The 21,208-nt window shown below is 41.6% G+C and overlaps 3 protein-coding genes across 3 annotated transcripts; 2 read left to right on the top strand and 1 right to left on the bottom strand.

The window, feature by feature from the left end:
• Window positions 1-817: 817 nt before the first annotated feature.
• Window positions 818-4,864, top strand: sarm1 (sterile alpha and TIR motif containing 1). The gene is made up of 8 exons (XM_034548951.1): window positions 818-1,293; window positions 2,163-2,781; window positions 2,879-3,091; window positions 3,173-3,264; window positions 3,344-3,670; window positions 3,773-3,962; window positions 4,276-4,397; window positions 4,750-4,864. Exons 1-8 carry the CDS (start codon window positions 818-820, stop codon window positions 4,862-4,864), a joined length of 2,154 nt encoding a protein of 717 aa, XP_034404842.1.
• Window positions 4,865-5,953: 1,089 nt separating this feature from the next.
• On the bottom strand, window positions 5,954-10,597 carry slc46a1 (solute carrier family 46 member 1). Its single transcript, XM_034549289.1, has 6 exons — window positions 10,117-10,597; window positions 8,982-9,373; window positions 8,392-8,870; window positions 7,867-7,950; window positions 7,527-7,683; window positions 5,954-7,378 (listed from the first exon to the last, which is right to left on the bottom strand). The coding sequence occupies exons 1-6, from the start codon at window positions 10,435-10,437 to the stop codon at window positions 7,324-7,326; spliced, it is 1,488 nt and encodes a 495-aa protein (XP_034405180.1). The 5' UTR covers window positions 10,438-10,597; the 3' UTR covers window positions 5,954-7,323.
• Window positions 10,598-12,476: 1,879 nt separating this feature from the next.
• On the top strand, window positions 12,477-20,078 carry LOC117741480 (solute carrier family 13 member 2-like). The gene is made up of 13 exons (XM_034548549.1): window positions 12,477-12,578; window positions 14,695-14,823; window positions 14,926-15,062; window positions 15,461-15,708; window positions 15,803-15,847; window positions 16,277-16,457; window positions 16,852-16,974; window positions 17,076-17,285; window positions 17,548-17,642; window positions 18,995-19,110; window positions 19,198-19,359; window positions 19,513-19,650; window positions 19,950-20,078. Exons 1-13 carry the CDS (start codon window positions 12,477-12,479, stop codon window positions 20,076-20,078), a joined length of 1,815 nt encoding a protein of 604 aa, XP_034404440.1.
• The last annotated feature ends 1,130 nt before the right edge of the window (window positions 20,079-21,208 follow it).

Raw genomic sequence — 21,208 nt, 5'->3', positions numbered from 1 at the left:
CTCCTTTAACAAATACCAATACTGTATCTCATGAGCATTTTCTCTCCTGACTCCAAAAGCCATTTATTTAATTCCACTTAATAAAACAATTACAAAGGCGAACGTTTCATTAGACACAATGACACTATTGTTCTCCTCTTCGTCCAGCAGAGGGCCTGCAGTGTTTACAGACATCCCTGGGCTTGTTGAGCACGCTCTGACCGGCTGTGATGCAGGGAGGACGGGGGGCGGGGCTTCAGCACCAGGAGCATCCCGAGCCGGTGCAGACCAGTGACCATACAGACAGCCTGCGGATGCTGACCGAAGGATGCGATAGGGCTGCTATCGGAGAGCGGTATATTATTGTGTATTTCTGCAGGGAGACGAGCCGCTAGAGTGCGTCACATAAGCGGGGAGCGAAACTGTATATTTATCTAAAAGAAACAGGCTTCCCTTTTGTTTAAGAGACAACAATAGCCCTTTTCTTCTCCGTAAAACAAGGAGGATCTGCTCGACACTCTTTCAGTCCCAAGTCCCGTGTGCTGAGATTTGGCCTCTTTAAGGACACTTCTGCCAACAGACTGTGTGAATGCATGAAGTCATCTATTGGTCGGTGGGAGAGAAGAGACAAAGCAGCAGCGGGTGCCCAAGGTCTGCCCGTGAGTCTGTATGGGGGACGTTGAGAGAGAGAAGCTGTCACTTTTGATTCACAGCTGTGGTTCATAACTTCGGCCTTATTGCTTGACGCGTCTGCGAGGCAGCAGGCTGGAGATCACTGAGGAGGGTTTTCAGAGGCCTTTGTAAACAATCACATTTCAGTGACGTGTTCTGCTGGTAGATGCTATTGTCTCTGACGCTCTTCCTGTGGAGGCTCTACCGACATTTCTCCATCATGTTCAGCTCAGAAAGACTCACGGTCCCGGAATATGTCAGCCGGCTGCAGAGAGGGAGGCGCGGCTCCGTCTCCGGCTCCGGCTCGGACCCCAAAGCGGTCTCTCCGGGCATCAGCGCCGACGTCCAGGCGGTTCTGGCCACCTCCATCCCCGCCCTGCGCTCCGCCATCAGGAGGCTGAAGTCATCTCATGAAACATCGGATTCCGATGAGACCCGCGGGGCCATCGCAGAGCTCTTCCAGCTGGTGGAGGAGGCCTGGGTTCTGCCCGCTGCAGGCCGTCAAGTGGCCGAGGAGATCTGCAACAGGATCCGGCTGGATGGAGGCCTGGAGCTGCTGCTACAGCTCCAACAGACACCTGCTGTGGAGATCACCTACGAGTCTGCGAAACTGTTGGAGCAGATACTGATCTCAGAGAACAGGTAGGCCAACGATGTGTGTGTGTGTGTGTGTGTGTGTGTGTGTGTGTGTGTGTGTGTGTGTGTGTGTGTGTGTGTGTGTGTGTGTGTGGTGGGGGACAAAATAACGTGAACACTTGATACAGCCGAACACAGCAGCTCTGAACAACATTTTTTATGATTTTAATTGGTTGTTTCTGTTAAGATTGTGTGTTGTTGTGTTGTCATGCATGTTTGAGGCCGTAATATATGTTGTTTTACTTAAATGCATCACATCTCAGATTGTTGAACAGGGATGGACAAAACAACAAAGGCAACTTACAATATCATGCAATGCAATACAATATACTGGTGGGTATGTGTTTCTGCCATAGGATATAGCAGGGCTGTTTTTATTGGCTTTAAAAGCAGTATTACTTTTGTGTCCACTCCTTATATATCTTTGTGGTTTTAGGACACATTTTTCTGATTACAAGTCTATATATAACTTGTTTGAAAACTGTAATAAAAGACCCTTCATATAAGTCACAGGTAAGTTTTTTGTTTGACCAGAAGTCCAAGACAAAACTACATTACATTTGAAGTGATATAAAACCGAGAGAAGCATCTAATCATCATTTGAGAAGCTGGTACCAAAGACTGTTTAGTATTTCTGCTTGATGAATGACTTAAAGTATGAATTAATTCAGTCAAAATGTTTCTGTTGATCCTCCAATTCATTAATTGTCTCTTTGGTTCAGCCCCAGTTAATTGATAACTTGGTGTTACCAACACACACACACTTGTGCCTCATTTGTTCAGGAGTATCTGTTTACTGTTCACTTACAGTCAGTTTAGCTATCTGATTTCACGAGTCAAGCTTCATCATCATATTACCAAACTTCTGTTGACAGAGATTATATAGCACGTATGGGTCTGGGGGTCGTCCTCAACCTGACTCGACACCAGGAAGATGCACAGCTGGCTCGCAGTGTCTCAGGGATCCTGGAGCACATGTTCAAACACAGCGAGGAGACGTCTGTGCACCTCATCTCTAACGGTGCTCTGGATGCCCTCCTCTTCTGGTGCCGAGGAACGGATCCCACTGTTCTGCGTCACTGTGCCGTGGCCCTAGCAAACTGTGCCATGTACGGAGGCCACCGCTGCCAGCGATTGATGATCGAGAAACAGGCAGCCGAGTGGCTTTTCCCACTGGCTTTTTCCAAAGAGGATGAACTCATTCGTTTCCACGCATGTCTGGCTGTGACTGTGTTAGCTGCAAACCGAGAAATAGAGAAAGAGGTGGTGAAATCTGGAACCTTGGAGCTGGTGGAGCCATTCATAGCTTCTTTGGATCCGGATGACTTTGCCCGCAGTTTGTTGGACAGGGCAGACTGCATGCAGGGTAGGACAGCAGCTGACCTGCAGCATCTTTTGCCATTACTGGATGGCACAAGAGTGGAGGGAAAGTGCATTGCAGCCTTTTACCTTTGTGTTGAGACCAGCATCAAGTCTCGCCAGCGCAACACTAAGGTACACACACTGTCCACTTTCTATAAAGTTTAAAAGTGTAGGTGATTCTGTCTGGTAGCTTTGTCGAGACTGAGTTTTATTTTGTGCTCCTTTCAAGATATTTCAAGAGATTGGAGCCGTGCAGAGCCTCAAAAGAATTGTCATGTACTCCAGTAATGGCACAGCCTGTGCCCTCGCCAAGCGAGCACTGAGCATGATGAAGGAGGAAGTGCCGAAACATATCCTGTCATGTGTGCCCAACTGGAAAACCTGTGAAGTGCAGACCTGGCTGCAGCAGGTGGGCTTCAGTGCCTACTGTGACCGTTTCCAGGTATGTTTAACAGTTTTATTACTCAACAGATCATAGCTAATACACAATATGTCTGACATTTCTAACTATCTTGCGATTTAGGATCTCCAGGTGGATGGAGACCTCCTACTGAACATCACAGAGCAGGAACTGAGCGCTGATCTTGGCATGACTGCAGGCCTCACTCGCAAGAGGCAAGTGGTGCAAACCTTTCAGCACATGAGCAATGTAACACCAGGCTAACAAATAACTCTACTCGGTCTAATCCTGCAGGTTTTTAAGAGACTTGCGTGTGTTGAAGACGTATGCCAACTACTCCACATGTGACCCGAACAATATGGCGGACTGGTTAGTTATGGTGGACCCTCGCTTCCGTCAGTACACCTATGGCCTGGTCCAGTCAGGAGTGGATCGCAACATTGTCCAGAGTCTGACCGATCTGCAGCTCCAACACGACTGCAACATAGACAACGGAGTCCACAGAGCCCGGATACTCTCTGCCAACCGCAGGCCCTTAAAACCGTGCCACACAGATGCCCAGCCTGCAGGGCCCGACGTGTTCATCAGCTATCGGCGGACCACCGGCTCCCAGCTGGCCAGGTCAGAACTGAAACAGGACTGGTGGAAAAAAAATCATAAAGAGAAAATGGACAGGCACATGTACTTAAACTACATCTTTCTCATTTCCTTTTCTGTCCCTAGTCTTCTGAAGGTGCACCTGCAGGTTCGAGGATACAGTGTCTTCATAGACGTGGAGAAGCTGGAGTCCGGTAAATTTGAGGACAAACTGATCCAGAGCGTACAGCGGGCACGAAACTTCATCCTGGTCCTGTCCGCCAACGCGCTGGACAAGTGCATGGGTGACACTGCCATGAAGGATTGGGTTCATAAGGTCAGAGGTTTTCCATTCTCTGCATGTGAGGGACTCCATGTTGCAATGTTATGTCATATTGTATCTATTTATTTAGCTTAAAACTTTAAGTCCACTACACCTTTAGCCCGTATAAAGATATATGACATGTTTATTGATACATCAGCTGCTTGTGGAATTGTATTAATCATATTCCATTAATATTCCCTCACTGAGCTATCAGCTGAAATGACATGTTACGGACATATTGTAGCTCAAACAATGGGTTAAGATTATGTTTTATATGACATTTTAGTATTTCATAGACTCAAAGGAATCCTCGTTAATCTTGCAGGAGATAGTCACAGCCTTGGCTGGTAAGAAGAACATAGTCCCCGTCACAGATCAATTTATGTGGCCCGATCCCACATCTCTGCCGGAGGACATGAGAGCTATTCTGAACTTCAACGGTATCAAGTGAGTAACTGTACACACAAGTAAACCAAAGCTGTCCTGAGAAAAAACATGTTATGTATTAGCACATTTCCACATCACTCCCAACATGGCTGCGTGGTGTACAAATACTACACTTCAATTAGTTCACAGGTTTAACAGCTTATTTTGTTTGATTTGTGGTTGTGTGAGAGCTACGCCATTTCATACCAACGTTGTTGAAGTTTTAAAGGCTCTTATTTCTTTGATGAATAATTTGTGAATACAAAGGTTAACGTTTTACTGTTTGCGATTCATGTTTAGCAGATCTGTAAAATATCCATGAGAGAACCGATTTGCTTATAATCAAACGCCTGCTGCCTTTTTCTTGACACAGATGGTCCCACGAATATCAGGAGGCCACGATCGAGAAGATCCTACGCTTCCTGAAAGGAAACCAAGACCAAACCGACAGCATAGACGCCTCCAAAAGTGCAGAAAAAAAAGAATAAACCGACATAAACAGTTTGATCTCAGCTATATAACATTTAAATGATGCCAGACCTCATGCCCAAGGCGAACAGGCCAGCAGCTTCCCCGGCTCTGCCCAAATGCATGTGAAGTAAATTTGATGTTAAGCTTACATGCTCGCACAAAGACCTAATATAAGTAGATTCATTAATTATAATTAGATTAATAGGTTTTCAGATTGTACCTAATAAACCGTACGCCTATAATCATAGTACCCTCATACTGCTGTTAATGTGTAATCAGGTACAGAATATACGCCTTCATGTCTCTCAGGAAAATAACTGTGATAGATCAGCTGCTATTGGCAGCCCAGCAAAATAACCATGAGCAATTTCTGAGCATCCACTAATAGCAAACGTTATATATGCAACCATCTTTTGTTGGAACTCGCATACTGTAAATTCATAGGCCCAAAGCTGGCCTCTGACTTTGCAGACATAAATGTTTCTTATGTTTTGGTTGTGAATAGAACAGAAACAGTTTCTTGCAGAAGCATTGAATTGATTATGATGAGTAGCCACGGTGGGCATTTCCTAAGCTGGAGGCATGGTATACAGATATAAACGTGCGGTTAAACTGCACCCACAATTTAACCAAATACAGATTTAAGGAGTGTACAGGCTACGTACATGTGCATGTAGTGTTAAACATGTCCTTCCTGCTGTGTTATCAATGTTGAATGGAGAGACATGAACATGGTCGACTCCTTTAAAATGAATCCATCTGTGTTAGAGAGACTTGTAGACTGCTGTTACAATATACTGTAATACATAAAACTATCATTTTTATACTGTTAACGGGAGGTTTCATTCACCACAGTCTGATAAGTAATTAGTTGTACACTTTGCAATTCATACTGTCATAGTCATCAAGATGTGTTGGACAAATTGTTCTGTACATTTATACTCCTGTCGCCTGAATGCAACCGCTGTTTTCAGGACTTTTATCTGATCTTGCCCTAATATTGTTCTCAAGTCCACCTCATTGCATTTATTAAATGTGTCATTGATGTTCGCTTTTTCAAAAAGTAAGGCAGGATTTTATTTTATCATCATGTTTTTTTATTTTTTCAGTGTAAAACAAATGTTATCCTTTTATTTTTAACACGGTGGAAAATAAAAAAGGTGCTGGAAAAATCTTGTATATGAACTTCACTTAATCACATGTGATATGCAAAATGAAAGAAATTGAACCATCATCTTTATCACAAACTATCCACAATGATCCAGTTCTATCCCAATAAAGTAAATGATTGCAATTTATACATATTGCAATTTATACATATTGCACACAACTGATAACGAATAGACCGTTTTGTGAGTCAGTTTTGACACACGGTGTCTGAAGAATGGCTGAGACAATAATCGTCATGCTGATCAATTCCCAGTCGCAGAGTTAATACTTCATTTAACCTCTAAACTTCCCTTTGTGCATTTTAAAGCTGATTTGGCAGCTTGTGTTCCCTCATTGTGCATCTTGGACCTGACCTGTGTGCATGTTGCTGAGGGCCTGAGCTCTGGGAATATCCAGTGTTGTTTGTGGTGGAGGGAGGAGGGTCGAGGTGGAAGTCATTATTCACTTTCTCTCCCTCTTCTATGCCGTGACATAACGTGAATCTCAGGTACTAACTTCCCTGTTCGAGGGTTCTAGAGAGAACATCCCATAATATAATAGATTTAGGATACCTCTGCGAACAGACAGTCGTGGAAAAGGTACTCTGATCTTTTACTCAAATAAGCAGTACCACATGTAAAAAGTACCGCTACAATAAAAAGAATGCATTAAAAATGTTAGAGTAAAAATACAAATACATTTAAAATACCAAAAATAAAAAAAAGTACTTCAATTTCATTATTGGATTATAATTAGTTATTTTTGCTGCTGCTGCTGGCAACGGTGGCTCTTTTGAACTACTTTATAGCACATAAAGTAGTTCAAACCTCCCTTTTTGAACACCCAAACTTTAAAAAAAACTGAGGAGTTTCCTCTTAGAGTTAGGACTGTAACCTGCAGTGTGTTATTTCAGCTATAGAAATTCATACATTCAAAATGTTAATGCAAGGCACACTCTTTGGTTACTACTATGCTGTATTAAAATGTATGAAATCACAAAATGAAAGTATATAGTGAACCTTGTTCATTACCACATTTGTATGAATATCATGATGAAACACTATGGCTTGTTTTTAGAACGAGCAAAGATTAGACAAAGTCCAGTCTCCCTTATCTAATCATTAAGGTTTTACAGTCACGTCAGTCAGGAGCTTGATTCTTCCTCATCTGTTCTTGATCACTTTGGTGTGACTAGGAAGAGTCACATCGCTGAGCTTTGTTAATATCAAAAGTCTCACCACAGACGGATGTCTCTGTGTCGAGCTGCTCACCTCTGAGACCGACACCAGGATGAACTTTAACTCTCTGACAGCTTCTTCTTTTCAGGTCAGGATGCCGTGGCGTCTCGGTGGTCTCTCCTCCGGTCTAAGCATTGCAATAACCTTTAAAGACAAACATTAAAAAACAGTTAATCATTTATTCTGCTCATCTTAAAAAAGGTGCAGATTGTCTTACTTTTGTAAATAGAATCCACTTATAAGAAAACAACTCAAAGTTACATTATTCCAATGAGGCAAGAGTAACACTCACCCAATTATTCCAGCAGGGATGAGGAGGATGATGGCAGCAAAAAGGAAAGGGAAGCCCTTCATGTAGTGCAGTGTGGCTGGGTAGAGGGAGTTGAAGACGCCACTGCCCACCAGAAAACACAAGCTCTCCACACAGGCAACACAGGCAAACAGGACACCTGGGAGAAAGATCAAACACACACACACACACACACACACACACATTTAAACAGCCTGCAGGACACAAGCAGTCCCTTGTGAAAAGCTCATCTTAGAATAATAACTAAAATGCACTTTAAATCAGTGCAGTTGGTAGTGTTAAAAACACGAGTATAGTGTTTGGTAAATGTTCAGTGACTGACCTTGTTCTGATGGGCCCACCAACTTAGACAGCTTTGACCTGAGCACAGGGGTCGCGGCCATGGAGAGGAAACACAGCCCATAACCTGGTGACAAACACATCTGGACTTAGTCGCAGCTAAAAGGTTTTTAGCTGTTCGTATTCTGTCATAAAACTAATTTTACAATCTCTAAAATCTGAAAATGTTATTGCCTGATTTCACACAAGGATCGTTTAGTCTCTCACTTGCTGAGCTGGACTGTGATAATGTGCATGTTATCAAATCCTTAAAATAAAAATAAATAAATAAATAAAATAACGGACGATAATGAAAGAAAAAAAGGGCATATTACATTTCAGCGTAATATCATTTAATTCATATTTTAGTTATTTGTCATTATTCCTTATAAAAGGCTGAATATGCTTAAGGCATGATTTTTGTGCTCAATGAAATCATCTCATTTGCCGTTTACTTTTGCTCATGGAGAGAAAACCTTTTATCCATCCAACCATCTGGAAGTCACTAACTTACTCTAGATGTTCTCACCTGTGAACATGAGCTGGGTGGTGTCGGCTATAGAGACGACCACCAGCCCGATGATATTTGAGGCCAGACCAACGACAGCCACCCAGGAGTCCTCCAGGCAGCGCTGCATGATCTTCAGCCCCAGCAGACTGCTCAGGTAGGCCAGGTGCTGCGCTGCTGATCCATAGCCAATGAGGGCCGGCCCCCAGCACAGCGGTGAGCTCAGCTCATACAACACAAACAACTCCCTGCTGCCCATGTGAACGGTCACCACGACAAAGAAACACAGCGTGTAAAGCCACAGCTTGCTTCTGTGAAGTCTTCCCCCCATCTCACTGGTAGTGCCTCCTGTTGAGAAGAGGTGCCAGGCAGCTTTATGGTGGCGAGAGGTGAGGAGCTTGGCACTCGGGTCTGGCCGGACAGACTCATGGACAAACAGGTAAGCGTACAGAGCCGATGCCAGGTTAGTGGCCAGAGCCAGCCAGAATGGATTGATGTACCTAAATAGAGGCGTAACAGCATAATAGTAGTGATTACCAATTCGGAAAGGAACTATTTAGATTTTAAGCAGAGTGCATTGGAACTGACATTCCAAAACATACATTTCTTACCCTTGCGCCCGCCGCCACTGTCCTCCGATGATGCTGGCTAGCATGCCTGAAAGGCCCAGACAAGCCTCCAAGATGGCCACCCGGAAGGTGCGGGACCTTCTGTCGCTGGTGTCAGCCACATATGCAAAACAGCCTGCCAGGATGGCGTTGAAATCCCCTGAAAGACCACTAAGCAGCCTGCCCACTAGAAAGTAGACCACAGGCAGCTTCAGGTACATCACCAATATGTAAACCAGTGCTTGGAGGGCCAGGCCTATGTTGGGGATGATGAGGACAGGTCTGCGACCCACAAGGTCACTCCATGAGCCCAGGAAAGGCACCACTAACAGGCCTAGAGAAAACCCCCCAAGACTGATGTACAGGTTCCAGTGAGCTGTCAAGGTTTCCACCTCCTGCAACAACAACAACAAAAAATGATTATAAATCCAGCCCAGTCGACCACATTTATCAGCAAACAGGACTTTACTCAAGTTGTCTGTGCTTGATCAGTGCTCTGCTGAGCTGGACTGAAAAATGCTGATCTATCAAACTTCTACTACTAGTTCTCATTTAAAAAGTCAGAGAACCTGTTCAAATTGTGCTGGGTCATCGTTTCCCTGATGCTTCGTTTAAACTTGTGACTGCTGTTCCTCTTTTTGTAATTGCTCTCAAAAGAATAGCAGTTTCTTTTCTTTCTTTAAATAAATCTGTGCACCTGTATTTTAGGCACTAATGATTCTGCCTTTTTAAACCTCTAAATGTAATTTACGTCTTTTGCGGCCTTGTATCGTGCAAGTCTATATATTGTATAGGATGCTTTCGTGTTGCATGTTTAGTGGCTTATAATATATATTTATATTTAAAATCTTTTATAGTAAATATTTCTAATACCTTTATTATGATATCATCAGAAATATTTACTATAAAAGATGATTTCTTTGCTAATATTTACTATAAAAAGATGATTTTTATCAGAAGAGAAGTCATTGTTGACAAAGCCGTGTTGCTGCTCAGCAGGTCGGATACATGAGCGTTAACAGCTGACAGTACGAAGGCGCCTTCGAGCAAGGCACTTAAACGAGTGATCGATTTAACTATCGGCGGCAGACTACTGGCACGTGGCGGAGACACGGAGTGTTTTATGGAGACGAGTAACCGTTTGAAGCGGGTCCGGAGGCACAGAACCGTTGCTGCACTCCGCCCTCTCGGAGCCGTTGTAGCCCAGGTCCTCGCTGATGCGGTCCCACAGATACTGGGTGGAGAGCGGCGCCTGCAGCGCCAGAGAGAACATGGAGAGGAACAGCACCGGCTCCACGGACACCGGCAGCGAGCATCTCAGCGGCGGGCGCACGGAGCGGCTCGTCGGTACGGTTGCGTCGGCCTCCTCTTTGTTGCCGGTGGTTTCATCGTCGGTCGACGGAGCGTTGAGCTCGTCGTCGACGTCGGGAAGGATCGCCGCGGTGTCCCGCTCGTCCATGTCGCAGCGACGCGGAGGGAACTGGGACCATGGACGCTACTTTTCTCTGAGCATTAACTCCGCGACGCCGGCGTGTTCACGCCGCTGGTGTTTTTTCTTCTTCTGTTGAAATAAATAAAATGAGCTTCGAGGTAACTTCGCTTTAAAAGGAAGTGACACTGAGGCGCGTGAATTTAGCGACCCCACGTGGACAAAGCTGTGAACTACATTTAATGGTAACTAATGTTCCTCTACTGGATTAAATGGCCACTTCATGTTTAACGAGTTAGCGTTAAGTAGTCTGATTTATAGTCTAAAAAATATGCGAATCCATATATTTAATATCTATAAAGTAACGTATTTTTTAACTCTATAATGTCAACTTTCTAAAACAGCCAAACGTCCCACAAAAAAACGACTCAACCGCCCTGCTACAAACTATTCAGTTTTTAATTCATATGAATCATTATACATGACATAGCCATGGGAGTGCTTGTAAGATCTCATTGGGTAAACAAAAGTAGGGGAAAAAGTGATATTTGTAATGATTAACAGGAGATGTATAGATCTGCAGGCCTTGGCAAGATGTTTTTAAAAAGAAGACAGTCTAAATGGTATAAAACAGCATATCTTCTGAAATGTATATAACTTAACTATCATGCACATGGTATCAGTGGAGATTACAAGAAAAACAAAGATGGCAGCAGAGAAAACTATCCTAAAAAAAGTGCTTTCGTAGTGAATTTTTTGTTTTGAAACTACAAAACTAGACAGTCAGCATTGTCCTCTATTAATAACCCATAACTAATTCTAATGAGCTGTTATTGAAAAAACTTATTTCACTCATTGTTTTAAGTAATTTTGGAGGAATGCATTTGACTACAGCAAACTAGCACATTTTCTATTGTGTGCACTAAATCTCCACTTGGTAGCCACATTTATTTTAACATGAACAAGGTAAGATTGTGCACAAATCTAAGCATTTACTAAGAAAAACTATAACCTACAATTCTGTCCTCCTCATAGGTGAAAAGCTGTGTCCTTTGTATGCATGGGAGGGTATGTAAGATATTTAAATTAATATGCACAATATATTCGGTGACAAATGCAGTAGATATCAACCCAAAACAATGTAATTGTATTATCATAGTAATGGTTCATTCTAGTAGATGGATACTGCATAAATGATCCGTCAGAAAAACTTGTCCAGACAAAATGTTGTTGTGGTATTTCTCAGTGCATCATCTCATTCACAATTTACTCCTTGTTCCTTATTTATATCAAACTCTCTGATCCGCTGACCCACACTTCAACCCTAAGTGTCCAGTTTGTTCAAGTAAACACACTTCTTATTGATTTGTCATGTTTACACTTTACTTTTTTATTGTCTCTAACACTGTTTTAAGTCGGCAACATTTTTTTAACTTATTTCTTTTTTCCCCCCACGTCTCTAACAGGATTATGTACAACTAAGTGCAAACTTGAATTACAAATGGTTTCCTTGTTTTTGTTTTTCTTTAAATTTGAAAGTATCCGTCCCTAAGTAACCGTCAAGGACTTCGAACGTAATTTGATAGAAACTCAGGGTTGCCTCAAGCAATAAAACATCAATCATCTCACAGTGTTACAGAACCTTTTAACCTTTTCACTTCTCACGTGAACATGCAGTGGGAGGAATATCTGGTTTGTCTACATTTCAGCCTCTGGCAGGCTTTTCATATGGATCACAACATCGTGTTTTAAAAGTTACGCCCACAAAACTTATTTACAAGGCTATAAATCCTAGTATCTAATTATTATTTTTTTCAGACTGCCCTTGCCTGTGCTTCAAGACATGGACAACACATTGCTCACATGCCCTTCCCGCCCAACACATAGAAACACACCCAGTACTGGCAGGACCCTCAGTTGAAAGTTAATTTTTAATCTTTTTTTCTTGGTGACATAAACAGCCATATATAAACTGTGACCTTCTGTTACTGTCTCTTAGTTAGTAGGGTGGTTTTTTTCTCTTTACTCTTCAATACTTTGGATGTCCATTACCCCTTGTGGATCATATCATGCCTGGGTTTCTTACATGGTTGTGGAGGTATAGGAATTACATTGTGATAGTCCTAACGCCTCTTTTACTTCTGCCTCTGCCCCTTGCCATCCCGACCCTGGTAAGAAAATAACCATATGTGTATGAGTTTTTACTGACGTAGGAAATATCTGCAGACATTTAAACTTCAGACCTTCAGAATAGAGATGGCTTGTCTAATTGTATAATATATTAGTCCAAAGTTATGGAATATGATACTCTTAGCCCTGAATTGTTACTGAATATGTATGCATGTATGTCTATATAGGTTAAAGTATGTGTTTCTGATGTTGAGGTGCCTCCTGGCCAATTCTTAACACTTCTCCCAAAACGTTTGAGGTGAGCAAGTGCAGCTCACATTACTTCAAATCAAAGCAAGTGCAACTTCTGATGGAGCCATGCTGGAGATTGAGTAAATAAAATCACTTGTGTATTGTTGCTATTTTAGTTAAATTAGCTTCATATGGTAGTTTAGCACAAATCTCTTCTAACATCCAAGAACCACCCTCCCTTCACATTTATGGTTAACGGCAAAGTCAAACATATCTGATAGGACTTCACAGGTAGATTATCATATTCGAGCTTTGGCCAAAAGTGTTTTGATAACAACAATATTCATGAACTACCTTAATGGTCATTATGGCTAATACATGAATGCCATCGATGCCCAACGAAACCCCACTCAGGTCCAGATTAACTTCAAACATGGTAACTTCCATCACCAACATGAGCAAGGAAGCCTGTCAGTACTGTAGATTCTCCAACTCTGCAACCAGAGTCTCCATCAAGGCCACAGACTCTCCGTTTGGGCACAGGAAACAGACAAAGCCTTTGTGCTCTCATGCGTCTGTTAAGGGGGCCCGAGTGTAGAATAATTGATGCTCAACAATCAACTCTTGACTATTATGTCAAACATACATTTGTATCTGAGGCCAGGTCGAACTGGACCTTTGCATGTTGTAGCAACATGTACTTGGCCGCAACAGTACTTTTACAGCTTAAAATCCAAGAGCAATGTTGTTACGAGTATGCAGTTAAAAAATTAGACCCATAAGGGAAGTGGCAAGAGATATTGATATCAGAAAGAGGCGTTATTTGAAGTAAGGATATGTTTAGATGTTAACGAGGCAAATAAGGGCTGACCATGACTGATGTAATGAAAGTGATTGATTCATTCTACCATTGAGGAGTCAGACGAGCGAAGAATAGAGGCTCAATAAACTAACACTGGAAACAGAGTAGAAGTCTTAGACAGCCAGTGAAGTATACAATAGGGGATTATCCATGTTTTGGGGATTCTGGAGACAACTGTGACTAAAGCTTAAATTTGTTATGCTCTCTGATAGATATATATATTAAAACATCACATCATATATTGATTTCTAACGCATACTAACATTTCGAATCAAATGAAAATCTATTTTCTGCCATCTTATTTTTTCAAATTTAATCATTCAATCTACAAAATATTTTTGAGAGAGAGAGAGAGAGAGTTCCTGTAGTTCTGTAGCCACATTTTAGGAAACCGCTGCAACAAAATGAAAATGATAATCAAAAAGGATCAAAGACCTCACATTTGTTGCTTTACACTGTCTTCTTATCTGCAACATGGCCAGGAAAGAACCCCGTCCTTGACCCTTTGTACCATTTAATCTTTGACTATGATAAATTAAAAAGTGGGATCATGTTCAGGGGCTCAGTCTGTCCCATTTAATCAAAGACCAAAACCTCTGTTCATCTTGTCACAATTCCCGTATATTTTAAAAGAGATGAGCATTTTATGGCTTCGTTTCTGGTTCATCTGTTGTAAAAGGAACGTAAAGCAAATTAAGCAATTACACACAAGGAAGTATCACTTCCTTGACTATTCATTTTTAGGTTTGGTTTGGTTCCAACTTGGTTTGGTTCCAACTAGTTTTTACTGGCTGCTAATATTTCAACTGCAACATGTCAACATCCGAGAAGCACATAAATGTAGCCTTTCCTAGTCAAATGAATTTACTCAATGTTTACGACAGTTATCAAAGATTGCTTAAGCACGCTAACTGAACTATAGTCAGTTAGCCAAGGTTAATGGTGTGTTGTAGTTCCCTTACAAGCTTTTACACAATTGTCAAGTGCAGTGTAGTATAAGGTATGTGTAACACACAGTACATAGTGTGTATGTTAAGGATACTATTCCTTGTCTGTCATTACAGCCAGCAAAATGTGGCTATGTAATCATCCTCATGGCGCTGTACTGGTGTACGGAGTGTATCCCTCTGGCTGTGACCGCCCTGCTGCCGGTCATTCTCTTCCCCATGATGGGCATCATGGAATCAAGTGAGGTATTTCCATCTGTTTACTGTGTACAACCATTTTAATAAACCACTTTTTTGAATTAGTTTGACTGTGATTTGGGTTTCCTCACTTTTTCTTCCCTCATCCAGGTTTGTATTCAGTACCTGAAAGACTCCAACATGCTCTTTATTGGTGGGCTGCTGGTGGCCATCGCTGTCGAGCACTGGAACCTTCACAGGAGGATCGCCCTCAAAGTGCTGCTTATTGTGGGGGTGAAGCCATCTCTGTGAGACTTTTACATATTACAAACTGCAGCTACAATATAAAGTGTGTGGAAGAACTTGACTGGCTTGCACAAAGCTCTGACCTGAACCCCATCCAACACCTTTGGAATTAACTGGTAGCCCGACAATAAGGCAGATCTTATCGTTAACAGTCAGTGGTCGGCCACAGTAATACTATTGTGGCTGATTGCTCGGACAGATGTTGGTTCCTGTGATAATGTCATTTTCGAGTTCACATACTTTTGTCCATAGTATATAGATAGATAGATATATACTTTATTAATCCCCAAGGGGAAATTTGTTCAGGCAAATATATCATCCCTTTTCTATTTCTCTTTCTCTTTCCATGCTGTCTTTGACTTTAACTTCCATCTAATCATTTGTTTTGCGTCCTCTCCAGCCTGATGATCGGTTTCATGGGCACCACAGCCTTTCTCTCCATGTGGATCAGTAACACGGCCTCCACAGCCATGATGCTGCCCATCGCCAACGCTGTGCTGCAGCAGCTGTGTGACACAGAGGCCAACGCTGAAGAGAGGGATTATAACCTGTCTTCTGCAATGGATGGTCAGGAGAACCAGGCATTCGAGATGGGGGACACCAAAGAGAGCAAACAGCTTAAACCAAAGGACAAGGCCATCGACATGGGTGTGTATGACTTTTCCTTTTTACATGTTGAAGAGAATATTTCTTAATTCTTTGGATGCTGTTTTACTGTCGTTCCTCTAATAATGTTTTGCAGATAAAGATGACCACAAAGACATGAAGGAAAGTGGCATTACATCAAGTAGGTTATTTTTTAAAACTTTGTCTTTGAAGATGTTAGACCCTTGTTTCGAAAATAATAATAAAAGGTCAATACAGAGCATACAAGTAGATGAATACAAGTGCCACAGTACAGTCCACACATGCATTCTTGCTTTGGTTTGTATGAGGTTTTAAATACTAATCTTAAATTTACAAAAAGTGTTTGTCTTGTTTATAGATTCTTTATTTGTCCAGCAGTTTGGGTTAGTCACCCAAGATGTCAACAAAAATGTAACTGCTGCCTTGAAGATATGTGTTAAAAAATATGTGTTCCCAAAACTCTTGTAATCCAATAGCAACTTTGTTAACTGTTGAACAATTACAGGAACTGATAAAGCATGGAATCCAAATCAGAACATGTATGTTACATTCAAGACACAACAATTAACATGTGTTTCCAATGATGAAGGTCTGGACTCGACTGGCGACAGGAGTCTAGAGGCCGAGCAGCGCAGACTGAAGACACAGCAGAAGTATTTGAAGCTGACGAAAGGCATGAGCCTCAGTGTTTGTTACGCAGCAAGCATCGGTGGGACGGCCACCCTCACTGGAACCACACCCAATGTCATCCTGAAAGGCCAGATTGATGAGTACGACCTGCACAAATTAATTACAGATTAACACACAACACGCAAAAAAGCAAGTTTCCCGAATGCAGATCAACTCTGTGGTCTAGGTTGAGCTCTATATTATGTAGTTTTCTTTTACATCATACTCACTCACATTGTTGATATCGAGGCATGTGGCAACACCAGTTAACCAGTTTTGAGTCAAGGTAAAGCCATGTCAAGTAGATTCAACAATTAAATGTGCATAGAAAGTGTGACTCTACTCACTGATAAGGGATGACCAAAAAAAGAATAACACCCCGATTGTACAAAACTAAATTATTTACTTCCCGGCAGTTGTAGGCTAGCGAGTCCACCCAGGTGTTTAAGTGCTACAGTTTTGGTGATCTCAATGTTTTCTTTTCATCATCAACAGACTCTACCCAGATAACGGAGGCATAATCAACTTTGCAAGCTGGTTTGGCTTCTCGTTCCCCAACATGGTGCTAATGCTCGTCTTGTCTTGGTTGTGGCTGCAGTTTGTGTTCTTGGGCTTCAAGTGAGTTTTATTATGGACTGGTGTCATACGCTGCTCTGATATCTTATGACTACGGCCAGATTATTAAAGCATTATTTATTTCTAACATTATGTTATTCCAGTTTGAAAAAGACCTTTGGATGTGGCACAAAGAATGATGGTGACAGGGAGGCTTACCAGGTAATCAAAGATGAGTACAACAAGTTGGGGAGGATGAACTTCGCTGAGAGTTGTGTACTGATTATCTTCACGTTGCTGGTTCTTCTCTGGTTTACCAGGGAGCCTGGGTTCATACCCGGCTGGGCCACTGTGCTCTTCAACAAAGAAAAAACGTGAGTAAAATAACTGTTTGTCATACAGTTTATCGTGACTCCTAGTGAAGAGGTGACCAGTTAACCAAGGGATAGTCCAGTATAGGAGGAGACAATAAGGGTCTAATTTTAAAGGGTTTATCAATCACTACTGGTTAGCAAAGTCTACAGATATTTTATCTTTGTCCTTTGATCACTACACTAGCCTCAAAGTTGTATCTTGAGTATTTTCTTAATGTTAATACATGAAATGCAGACATTTAAAATGTTTTTTTGTCATCAGGTATGTCACGGATGGCACCGTGGCCATATTAATGTCATCACTCTTCTTCTGCATCCCGTCCAAATGGCCGAGATGCGGTGGGACGTCTGAAGATGGTAAGTCAGCTGGCATATTTTCTGTTTGAGCAACAGGTGCATTTGTATAGATATCTTTTCATAAAAAAGGTGAATACATTGACTTTTGTATATCACATCAAAGGGAAATTTAAGTTGTAAGTCTATTTTCATGTTTATGCCGTCACTTGTGGAGAAACATTGATAATATAAGAGAGAGATAAGATAATCCTTTATTAGTCCCTCAGTGGGGAAATTACAGGATTACAGCAGCATTGCTCACAGTAATAAGTAAAAAACAAGTAGTATAATAACAGAAATAAGATAAAAGAGTAAAAACAAGAAGAATATTATATATACAGACGGAGTAGAAATAGAATAAAGTGAATAAAGTGTATAAAATAAATAAAAAAATTAAAAAGTACTTAAACGTATTAGTATTGCACCAGTGGGTGGGCTAAAGTGCTGTTCAGTGCAAAGTCCAAAGTGTTTGTGGCCTACTGGGAGCTCAGCTTGTTGTGTAGCCTGACAGCAGCGGGGAGAAAGGAGGATAGTGATGACAAAATGTATAAATCATGTGTTCAGAGGAATAAGGCTATGTTGAAGCAAGAAGGGATGAACTTGATCTCTTTTGGGCCCCATCTGCACGTCTGGACAGCACAATGGAAAGAGTTCATTCACTGTTGCATCGCATTTTATGTTTACGGTTTAGTTTAGTTTATCACAAGAAGATAACAGTGCAGTTTTATGAGCATGTTTTTCCTCTACCTGTGTGCTATAAGTAACTAAGATAGTCAATAACTTTTACTGCCCTTGAAAACTCATCTCGCTGATTCAGCGCTTTTCCAATAAACGCTGTCCCAACTCCTTCCTGAATTGTAGCCTGATAGCCCCAAGGTCAAGCCTGTACAACAGTACATGCTGGGATGTTCCTACAAATTATTTTTGTATCAATAAACCCCCTCCATGGTAACTTAAGTTAACCGTGTCTTGCTTCTGCTTATAAGCAAAAAGTTCTTTAGTACCTGTCAAAAAGTGGAAGTGTGTTTTGTACACAGAGAAGTGACACGATGATGAACACACATTTAAAAGTAAAAGCTTTGAAAGCTATGAAGCAGACTTTGAGGTGCCATAGGCCGTTGGAAAAGAGAGAGAGAATTAGTTAAAAAAAATTAATTTTCATGGCTTGACATGACCTGTTTATCCCAATCCCTTTTTATATTTACAGAACACATTTAGAGTCACAGCATCTTATCTTCACACAATAAAAGCCAAGCTTTTATTGTGTGAAGATAAGAGAGGTTGAGATATATCAATGTTTATGACTGTCCTAACCAATCAATGAAACAAACTGTCCACTCCATAGATTCTTTTTTTCCTCCTTGTTGTAAAAGGTGCTCCTGCTAAAGCTCCTTCACCTTTGCTTACTTGGGACATCGTCCATGAAAAGATGCCTTGGAACATCCTTTTGCTTCTGGGAGGAGGGTTTGCATTGGCACACGGAAGTGAGGTAATGCAGCTGACCCTCAACTTTCTCAACATAATCTTTTTTGTACATGTTCGGACGCTGAAGTGTGTTTTCCCACCTTGCATAAAGACATCTGGACTTTCAAAGTGGCTGGGGCAGAGTCTTATACCGCTGCAGAGCATCCCTCCTTTTGCCATCTCCATCCTGCTGTGTCTGCTGGTGGCAACTTTCACTGAATGTTCCAGCAACACAGCCACCACCACACTCTTTCTGCCTATACTGGCCTCCATGGTGAGACAGGACGTCATCCTCTCTCCGCCTTTGAAAGAATACGTAGACATTTTTGGGCGGACAAAAAAACTGCTGTTCTTCATCAACAATGTAGCCTTGAAATATTCATACTAACATGTGTGTGAATGTCCCTTTTTAATGTGTTTAATCCAGGCAACCGCTATCAAGATACACCCACTGTACGTCATGTTTCCCTGCACCATCTCTGCCTCGCTGGCTTTCATGCTGCCCGTAGCCACTCCACCCAACGCCATCGCCTTCTCCTACGGCAACCTTAAAGTCATGGACATGGTAAGACCTTTCCGTAAAGATAAGTGAGCATGTTGACATTCATGCAGTATTTTGGATAATGGCTCATATCTAGTTTTTGGATTAACAGCTTAGATTAATCCTTATATCTGATCATTATCATCTATTTGCACACAATATCCTTAATATTACCATGGAAACTAAGATCAGGCAGACTGAGTAACACATGCATTATGCATATTGACACATTTTTTATCAATATCTATTCTGATAGGGTGTTGACAAAACACTGTATCCAAATATAATAGTTTTATGTTGTATTGTTCTTCTGGTTGTTCCAGGCCAAAACGGGATTCATTCTAAACTTTGTTGGAGTCATAACCATCAACATTGCCATTAACACGTGGGGCGTGGCCATGTTCCAGCTGAATACCTTTCCCAGTTGGGCTAATGCCACCGCAACTCCTTGAATGTGAACTCAGGAAAATGGACACGGAGACATTGGGGGAGATTCACAATATCTGCATATTGATTAGGATTCCACCCCTTGAGGACTGGGCTGGCAGATGACTTGGTATTTTTATTTAAAGCCCAACACTCCAGCCAGTACAGCCTGATGTGCATTGAGGCCTGTACTTGAGTTATTCAAATTATAACCTTCCTCACATATTGATGCTCATCAGAAACCAGCTGGACATACTGATTGGAAACATTGGAGCACCTTTTGTTGATGTTTTGACTGAATTTGAGTGAGTTTTCGTTCATCTAGATAAATAATCTCCTGGACTGTCAACCAAGCAACGTTTTCAAAACTTTATAGAACCTTTAAACATATTGTAATTAAAGTGGTATCCCAGGGTAGTCAGCTTTGTAGAGAAGTGAAGAAAGAAACATATAGCTCTCATTGTGCAGCTTTCCCCTCTGTCCTAAGCCCCTCCCACCAGACGAGCACAGGCATATCTCACACTTCATACAATAACCTGTACGAGTAGTCATTCATTTCCAACATCATCTCGAATGTCATTGTAATTCTATGAGAACTACCATTCCGTTTTCTCTCCAGACTTGAGGGCCTGTAAAGACTGTTATTTGAGGATCTAGCACTCTACAATATTGGAGGCCTATTGGAAACATTCGTCAATATTTTCAGACTCTCTTTTTTTGATAAGTCCGTCTTCTCTTTTTGGATTGCTTTTTAGTGTAAGCATATTGTTGCCAATACTGTAATAGCAACTTCTGCAGTGTCATGTCCAGGAAACTGATGTTAAATTAATCAGTTTTGTGTCTTGTGTCCATGTTGTCTCGTGATTTCCTGTTTTATTGTGAAAGTCAACTCTCCTTTCCCGAAACTGATTAATTTAACATCAGTTTCCTGGACATGACATGCAGGATATTCTGCTATTTCTGCTATATACAGTATATATTCTGCTTTGACCATCTGAAGAGATGTGCTCTCATCATGGTTTAGAAGAGGTCTAGTTTTCTCTCAGACCACTTGAATTACAATTTGTTGAAAGGTTGTTATGGATTCTGTTGTACAATGATGCCAAAAATAAACTGTCTACCCCTGCTTTAAGTGTGCTTTTTAATAGGTGGTAAC

This window comes from Cyclopterus lumpus, chromosome 13, assembly GCF_009769545.1.
Source record: "Cyclopterus lumpus isolate fCycLum1 chromosome 13, fCycLum1.pri, whole genome shotgun sequence".
Classification (NCBI taxonomy): Eukaryota; Metazoa; Chordata; class Actinopteri; order Perciformes; family Cyclopteridae; genus Cyclopterus; species Cyclopterus lumpus.
Note: the sequence above shows the minus strand (reverse complement) of the source record. Positions and strands in the feature narration are given on the sequence as shown.